This window comes from Heliangelus exortis, chromosome 1 (genome assembly GCF_036169615.1).
Source record: "Heliangelus exortis chromosome 1, bHelExo1.hap1, whole genome shotgun sequence".
Taxonomy (NCBI): domain Eukaryota; kingdom Metazoa; phylum Chordata; class Aves; order Apodiformes; family Trochilidae; genus Heliangelus; species Heliangelus exortis.
This window is the reverse complement of record NC_092422.1, coordinates 162,883,854-162,892,813: the sequence shown is the minus strand read 5'-3', so window position 1 is coordinate 162,892,813 and position 8,960 is coordinate 162,883,854. Positions and strand designations below refer to the sequence as shown.

Below are 8,960 nucleotides of genomic sequence, written 5' to 3'. Positions count from 1 at the left end.
TTTCTTTGCATAAATTTGGACTAAAACATCTCCAGTGTTTATCCCAGTGCATTAACAGACATGCCTAGTCAGTTCCTCTGAACCAAGGTATTTTATATGTGATGAACAAAGTCAACACAGGCACATCAAGAGATGCAAGAGATGTGTACTGGTGCTGAACTCCAGGATACACCAAGTGCACAGTGTTGTCTCTGTCCTGGCACCACAGTCACTCAGTGGTATTTCCCAAGAACATCCACCATTGTATTTTAACAGAAAAATGCCCTGCATTTCCACATGTAACTAATGTAATTCCTTGATGTTAATTGCTAGAATACAAAGCTCCAAAGCCACAAAGCCAATGGTGTAACAGGTCATTGCCTGTGCTGAAAGGCTCATATCATTATTCTACCATTCTTAAAATGTAAATATAAAGAAATTGCCTTGTGTTCTTACTGAAGATAAGCTTTTGCATCTATCTGCTGGGATCATTTGTTACATAGAGCGCGTGTTTAAAATAGAATTTTGTCATCAGAATCTGCTATTGCTGAGATTTGCTGAATTATTCAGCAAGTTCCCAGAATTGTTCCTTTTTTCTTAATGAAGTAGAGGGTGCTAATGAATAATTTGTTTATTGTAGTTTACTACTGCTTTCCTTTGGATTTTGCTACAAGTGGCCAGTGCTCATGCAGTGTGCTGCAAAGCTACCGAAGAGGCTGGTGGAGAAATCCAGCCATGCTCCAGGTCTCTGAGGCATCAGAAAGGACAAGTCACACACGGCTGGTGGGCAGGGAGAGGTGAACTCAAGTTGTAAGGAGCTGCAGGAGTACAGGATATCAGGTAGCTCCATTCCCAACAGAAGCAGGTCACAAGCTGGATTCACTCAGTGAACTGGGTTCAGTTCACAGTTTCGTGTGTTCTTCTCTCCAGGATGCTGGGCAGTGATTTGAATCCAAAGAGATGGTGTTCTTCTATCTGCTTAACCCTCACCAGCCACTGGGACTCACTTGGATGAAGATCAACAGCCCATCAGCAGCAGCGGTGGCCTCTTCATGAGCTCAGGAGTGGGGACAGCCCAGCTTGCCTCCTTCTGGTCTAATTACCACCTCTGCAGGGGCCCCAGAGTTTCTGAGTGGTCCCTGAAGATATCAATGGTGCACAGACCATGGCCTGTTGGGTCAGAGACTGCATGTAGCTTGACCCTAGAATCAAAAGATCACTTGTCAAAGACCAACGACCATGCCTGGGCCACAGAAAGCCACAACACAGAGGAAGAACTGGCTTAAGTTCTTCGGTGTCAGCACACCCATAGCACATTAGCACTAAGAGATCAGAAATTCTGCTGAATCTCACCCCCCCGGAAGTGCAAACATACAGATTTGGAATATTATCACCATTTAGATAGTTTCTTCTGGTAAATCTTTTAAAATAGGAGAAAACCAGAACTCCATCTTCATTTTCTGTACTATATGAAAAATATTTTGGAAACTGCCTTCCTATAAACCTCTCTCAAACCATTTTACAATCCCAGTCAATGGTGATCCAATTATTTTGTTTTCTGTGTTCTGTGATCTCATGTAGAGCATGACATCTGAAGTTTATGCATGAGTCACAGATCTAAGTTTTGACATTTATCAACGTATGTTTATTAGAGATTAATTATTACCTTAAATTAATAATGATAAGCGGTATATAATTAATTTCCTTAACTATATGTAGAACAGCTCGTGTATACTGTTACATAGCTACAACTATTTAAAAACCACAGTTTAGAGGAGGGATTTTCAAAAGTGGTCCTCATTGCTTCAACTTGTAAGCACACAGGGTGGCACAAGGCAGGGACAGATCAAGCCCGTGGCCCACACAGAGCATTGTGTCTGATCAACACAGTCACAGATTTCAAGTTATGCTTGTCCAGTGTGTCTCAGGGATGCTTGTGAGGCAACTGGCAGGCAAGCAGGATGAGAAGTACATGTTGAAACTGCTCTGAAGGCTGCTCTCATATGGCAGGGCAGGCATAGCTGCTGTGCCAGGCCAACCATGAAAGCTCTTGAAATCCCCTCTTTTTGCCACCACATTACAGAGTCTCTCCTTCAGTGGGATGGAGTTACTGCCAGGCCTGCTGTGTGCCCAACTCTCAGTTGATTTTCAGGCCTCTGCTTAGCCCAGAAGCAGTGTGTTGTCTGTGACTTCTTTGTTCTTCACAGGATGGTTCGTATGTAGGCCTGAATCCAAGGAAGGAGAATATCCAGCTCATGGATGGCCTTGTAAATTCCCTTCTCTCCAAGCTGTCAAGAAAATAAAGATATTAGCAAAGCAATCACCCACATTCCTTTAACAGTGCAGCTGGGAACCAAACCCTCCTGTTCTTACCTTAAGAAACGTTTTCTTTAATTTTTTGACAGCAGAAGTTAACCTGGTGGATGGAGCACACGGAAGCTGAAGGGATGAGAAGAAACCAAAAGATCTCATTGCAGCACAGATGCTGATGTAAAGACACAGTGATGAGGAAAAGTCCAACCCACAGCATGGCCCCACAGGACTACTGGTAAAATGTGTGAACCCAGCACCACTCCAACATCTTCTGCTACTACAGATGCCTTATTTTACCTACGTGCTTTCTGGAAAATTGAGTTCACAGCACAAATGTGATATGAATACCACTGAGTGTTCTTTTCAAACACTTTGTCTCACGGATCTTTACATCTGTTGCAGTCAGAGCTTTTGTACATTGCAGCCTAGCTTGGAGATTCAACGCCCTTCAACCCTGAAGCTTCACAGAAGGTGAGGTTAAGGGTCAAAGACCTTTGCAAAGAACAAAGAGAAATTTTGCACACTCCTGCAAACCCTTCAAACATGTTTTTAAAGTAGCTTTATGCTTCCCCTTGATTTTCCCTCCCATTCCTCCACAGTCTGTCAACTTACAGGCTAATTTTGCACCCTTATGTCAATCTAACTTTTCCATTCAGATCACTGGGAGCTTTGGCAGCCAAGATCCCACCCAGCTCCCCAGGCATCCCCCCCAAATCTGCCAAACACCTCAGGACCCCGGCTCCCCAGGCATCTCCCCCCAAATCTGCCAGCACCTCAGGGCCCCGTTATCTCTGCAAGAGCGTAGCTGGAGGCTGCCTTTAGGAAGGAAAACATCGATCCCGTTCATTCTGAGGGTCCCGAGGGCTGGGGGTGTCACGGTTCGGTTCTGGGTACCGCAGGGTCCTGGCCGCGGGGGGCGAGAGTGGGAGGCGCAGCCGGCAGGGGGCGCTGCTGGCTCTTGAGTGCCCGCCCCGCCCCCAGTGCTGCGCGGGCTCCCCCGAGCGCGGCACCGCCCTCGGCCCCCAGAGCGGAGGGGAAGGTGCTGGTCCGGTCCGGTTGGACCGGCCGGGACCTCCGGGGTGTCCGGGTTGAGTTGTCTGAGCAGCACGGCTGGGTGGCTCCCCAGCTGTCCCTGCGTTCCGTGGGGCGTTGTGTGATGGGAGGGTTTCAGGGGAAAAAAATAAAGAGGAAGAACCAGACGTTTTCCAAATGCGGACATGTTTGGAGAGGCAAAGGCAAAAATCCTGGACACAGGTGAAGAGAGATGACTCCACTGAAATCATGGAATGGCTGGGTTGGAAGGCACCTTAAAGATACCTCGTTCCAACCCCTGTATGGGCAGGGACACCTCCCACCAGCCCAGGCTGCTCAAAGCCCCATCCATCCTGGCGTTGAACATTTCCAGGGATGTGGCAGCCGTGAAACCTGTGCCAGTGTCTCACCACCCTCACAGGAAAGAATTTCTTCCTAATTTTTAGCCTAAATCTCCCCTCTTCCAGTTTTAAGCTCCTTGCCCCATCGCTATAGGGTCAGCCCTTCTTTCTACCCCGTGCAGAGGTTTTTAAAAGGAGCAACAAACATTTTCAAGTCACCTTTTGTGCTACTTAAAACTCACCTTGCAGGATGAAAGTGGAAATAAAAGCAACTCTAATTTGTAAACCTTTAAAAGTCTTCTAGCTAAGACAGTTCTTTTTGACTTGAGTTGTTTGTTTATTTTTTTTTAAGGTCAGCTTGAAATCAGTCAGAAGCAGAACTGACCTTAAGTGACAATGCTGGCTGAGTGGTAATACACCTTATAAATGCTGTTCCTCCTGCACAAAGCAAGTAAAAAGTGAGCAAGCAAGTAACCCTGCTCATTGCAAATAATGCTGCAATCTCTGTTAGTGGTCTACAAGCTCTGGCTACAAAGGTAGAGCAATGATTAGAAATCCTGCAGTGAATATATTGCCTTTCCTCACTCTGCTCAAATATGAGAATAAACTTCCATGACCTGCTACCTCAGAAGAAACTTCATACTCTTCTCTGCAACACCGCAGACTCAAATAGGGAACATGAGCATTTAATGCAGGCCAGTGGTGCTGCAGTTGAATGCTCCAGGTACCCAAAGAAAAATATCTGTTCCCTTTAACGTGCAGTCATAATCTAAACAGAGCCTGATTTCACCGCAGAAAAGGGATTTAGAGACGTTAGTACCGATGTGGTTTTGGAAAACAGCATTCTAAATAATTGGAAAAATAACACCTTTTCCTTATTTTGTACAAACCCAAGTACTAGCAGGGTGAGAATCATGATAATAATATAGCACAGGTCTTTGGAAGTCGTTTGGAAGCAAATGTTAGGGTTTTTTAATAGCCTTTAGCTAGCTGAATTAAAGCCTGAGTTTAAGAAAGAATATAGGCTGGGTATATATGTAAGGGTATCACTGTTTCCCTCAATTGCATAAGCTTCTTATAACTCACATAGATAATAAAAATCAAAGAGCTTATGCAGATGGATGAATGAGTTTGCTAATTTATTGGGGAATAATATGATTGAGAAATCCCCAAACAGGTATTAGCCAGGGATCCATTACTTTCATTTTGTTCAAAGTTTCTATTATTCTTTCACATGGTTTTGTATTGTTGACTTTGAATTAATAAAAATACTTCAAAAAAATGTTAGATTCCAGAGATGAGTTGCCTCCTAGAAAATTGTGGCAAGACGTAATTTCTTAAAGAGCTGTTGGTTTTCTGCTGCCAGATGAAGTCTTTTCTCTCCTACCAATATTTTTTTAAGATCCAGAAATGTACATTTTTATGTTTAGACTGCTGCTGGGTAGAGCACTGGCACTACTTATGAAAAAGAATGTAGGAGCTCTGAGAAATCTGCAGCATTTTGTCTCTACAGAGTACAGAAACAAATGTATTACTAAGTTATATGGCAAGGTCCAGTCCTTGATGATGTTTCAGAATAACTAATATTATAAATTTAGTCACAATTGACAGTCTGAACCCTTCAGTGCACTTGTAAATGTGTAATTGCTTTTCCAGACAAAAGTGAAATAGCATACATATTACATGTATACAGTAGCATACAGTATCTAGAATTTTGACAGATAACTGCAGCAGTGTGAATACTGACTGTAAATTACAACTCTTTACTGTGGGTTTAAATGCAGAAGCTGAACCTGGCGGAGTTTTCTCCCACTGAGATTTGAATCTTTTTACATTATACAAATATTCCATTTGTGTTCTGACCTCTACCTCTGCAAGATCTGAAGCTGCTAATTTTTGCATTGCAAATATTTGTGTACATGGGGAACCAATTTCCTTTTCTTTCATGCTATCATACAGGTCAGATTTGACAAAGTTTTAATTCATTACTCTTCCATTGACTTCCCATCCTCCCTTCACTTTTGAAAATTACTGCAGACGTTTGGTTGGATATCCACAGCTACATTTCACCCTAAGTCACACTCCACTTTCTGGGACACTGACTTACGAGGACTGCAGGTTCAGGGGAGAAAATAGGGCATAAAGTTTTAAGCCACACTGTGTTGCTATTTACCTATCTTAAAAAATAAGAAGATAAATGACCCACAAGCGACAGTCTTGTCTTAGCATCATCGCATGTTGGTGTGTGTATTTTCATGGATAAAAGGGCACTTTAAGTGCTGTCCCATTGTTATTTTATAGGATGGGATGATGACATGAGGTTGGTAGAAGTGCCTCTTCCCTGTAGCACCTGGATCCCCTCCAGGGACATTTTGCCAGTGAGCAGCATCACTCCCTGACAACCTGCCCCAGCTGTAGACACAGCCAACACAGGGAAGCTTCTCCAATTGCAGCCCCTGCTTACTTATGAGACACCACCAGCTTTTCCAGAACTCAGTTTGGAGGAGCAGAAATGGCATGTGAGTAAAATTTACACATGTCCAGTGGGTGCACTGTTGAAGAAGGAAAGTATAACCAGTGGTACACCCCTGGAACCTGAGGAATCACCTTTCTCCCAGTGATTACTCTTCCTCTGTGCAGCTTTGGTGCTAAGAGGGCAGCACAAAGGGACATCATCATCAGGGAAGTGTCTCCATGGTATCTCCACCACCTTGCCTGCTCCCCACAGGAGAGGAAATAAGTGGTGCTAAACATCCCTGCCCCCAGTGGGGAAGCCCTTAGGAAGTTGGGTCCTTTGTGATGTGGTGCACACTGTGACTCTGAATCACCCTCTATCTGCTGAAGAGCTGAAATGGAGCCCTTCCCAAGCCTTTCATCTGGGCAAAGTTAGTTTGGCTCTCAGGAATATACTCACACAGGCATTCATATTCGTTTGCAGGACCTGGAAGGCACTAATAATGTACAATTTGTCTCTTCCTGCTCCAAGATGACTGAAAACATTTTTCATGTAGAAGGAGAGGAGTTCATCTCGAACCCTGCAGTTTGTCTGAAAACAAAGTAGGTAAAGAATTGCCAAATTAACACCTTGCAAATCAACTTTGGCCTAAAGTGGCAGCCTTGTAAAAATATGCATGTTCAGAAAGCATAAAATCAATAAAAACATTTTCATGAATTTTTGTATGCCATCGGATTGCTTTTGGTTTTTGGGGGTTTTGTTATGTTTTTTTTTTAACTTGATGTTAAACTTGATGTTTTAACTTTTTTAGCTTGATGTTGTTTCTGAAGAAAAAGGAAGGAGGATGTAGTGCTGGTAGACAACAGGGTATTGGTAAGACCAACCATGAACAGAACTGACAGCAACAGATCTATTTAACACACAAAGAATAGATGGAAGATTAATTGAAGAGTTAAGTCAGACTATCTTGGCCAAATTGTAGGAGTCACTGTGGATGTTATTTCTCCATTCCTCCACATTAGAGTCCCATACCATTTGAGATGCTGTAAGGTATCCTGCTCATCCCCAACTGCTGCTCCAGAAGGGACCACTCACCCTCTACACACTGTGTTATCAGCCTGGTCTGTGGGATCTCTTGGGTGCCCAAAAGTATTTCAAATGGCTCTGTGACTATTTCTAGGCAATGGAATCAAGTATCAGGTATGAAATTCCACCAGGAGGGCAATGCAGCTGCAGATTAAGCCATCTAAATGCAGGTGCCCATGTGTAGGTCCCACAGGCAAGTTAAGGAGCCTTCATTCCCAAGGTAATCAATGAGATCCAGGAGGGTTCAAAGGCCAGTGGGTCTCTACTTAAGGATAAACTGACTCCGTTGGCCCTGCTCACTAAATCTCTGTGTTAAGGGAGCTAATATATCTCACATACTTGTAGTCACTTACAAATAGGCACCCCAAGGCTCACTCCCATGTTGAATCACACTGAGGAACTCTGATCTCCCTCTTCCAGTGCACCTGCAGAGGTCAAAACCCAAAGCTGCTCCTTTCAGAGTCTCCTGGAGAGAAGTGCCTCCAGCCATGCTTACTGAATTCACCTCTTTCTCCCCATACCATGCTCAGCTCTTCCCTTCCTATGGGGCAGAGATAACCCACTTCCTCTAAGTAGAGGATTTTGTTAACCTTTTGTGTTTCATGTATTCCTATCTCTACAGACCAAAGGAAAATCAAAGTAAGAAAAAGGAAAGCCAGTAGTATAAATCTTACCATAAATAGCACTTTTGTTGTCTTTTTAAGCAGTCTTGTGTTCTTGATGAGATCTTTCTGTAAAATATAATACACTGGTATTAAATAACCTAAGCAGAGGAAGGGAAACAGAGTTTTAAGTCTGGTTTGTCCAAAATAATAATAATAAAAAAATAATAAAAATCATCATCATCTTGTTCAAATATAGGATGAGGACTCAGTAAATCTGCTCCAACCCCAGCCTAGCTCCAGACCTCTTCCATGTAAAACTCTTGGCAAATTCATCCCATCTCTCTATGCATCTTCTTTTTCCCCAACTTTATGAAAGAAGTAGCAGCATCACTCTGTCTCTCAGGACTGCAGAGACTATTTGGCTTATTAATGTTTCCAGGTGCTCAGTAATGAATCTGGTAAAGAAGCATCTATAAATCAAGTAAACTTTTCAACTAGTGGGATCAACTTACAGGAATAGATGATTTTAAACTAGTTGCCTTGATATACAGGTTCTCTGTCACTTGGGAGAGGAGTCCTTTTCGGCAGGTATGCCTTCCTGTAGGTGACTTTTTGCCTTCCACAGTGATAAGACAAAGCAGAACCAAAAAAACCCCAGAACTGAAAATAGAATATACTTTCATCTTCACTCCCAAATCTTTATGCCTCTACAGTCACAGCAGCATATGTGATACAACAGGACTGGTTAGATGACAGAGGTTAACCTAATTTTGTTAACCCTCAAGCAGCTTCTGCGCAGAGATGCTCACGTAGATAACCTATTGCTCATGTGCTGGCTGATCACTACTGTTGCTCTGCTTTTTTATACATCTTGCTCCACTTTCAACAAAATTTGACCACAATAATCTGTGACGTTTTGCTAAATGATAGCTCCATATTTACTGGCAGCAGGTTCAAGGTTTCCAAGAAAGAAGAACTTCCCGCTTATGTGAGAAGTCTTCTTTCACTTAAGTGGTGGTCAAGTGAGGAAAAATTTGTTGTGCTGGTTAGTTTGGTTTCCTAACAAAGTATACCAAAAGTGAGATTTTTTTTTTTAATTATTATTATTTTCCTGCAAAGCCCTGTGGCAGCACTTTTTTGAAAGGTAAT

The 8,960-nt window shown here is 43.0% G+C and overlaps 1 protein-coding gene across 1 annotated transcript; it reads right to left on the bottom strand.

Annotated features, from left to right (window-relative positions):
- Positions 1 to 2,139: 2,139 nt before the first annotated feature.
- Positions 2,140 to 8,494, bottom strand: IL26 (interleukin 26). Its single transcript, XM_071749045.1, has 5 exons — positions 8,324 to 8,494; positions 7,881 to 7,937; positions 6,580 to 6,711; positions 2,353 to 2,418; positions 2,140 to 2,267 (listed from the first exon to the last, which is right to left on the bottom strand). Exons 1-5 carry the CDS (start codon positions 8,492 to 8,494, stop codon positions 2,181 to 2,183), a joined length of 513 nt encoding a protein of 170 aa, XP_071605146.1. The 3' UTR covers positions 2,140 to 2,180.
- Between the last annotated feature and the right edge of the window lie 466 nt (positions 8,495 to 8,960).

Excerpts from the sequence above, each read along its gene's own strand:
- IL26 (XM_071749045.1), bottom strand. The coding sequence starts at position 8,494 with ATGAAAGTATATTCTATTTTCAGTTCTGGGGTTTTTTTGGTTCTGCTT. Across the intron at positions 7,938-8,323 it reads GTTTAAAATCATCTATTCCT|AAAGATCTCATCAAGAACAC; the intron begins GTAAGTTGATCC and ends TATATTTTACAG. Across the intron at positions 2,419-6,579 it reads AAACGAATATGAATGCCTGT|CTTCCGTGTGCTCCATCCAC; the intron begins GTGAGTATATTC and ends TCATCCCTTCAG.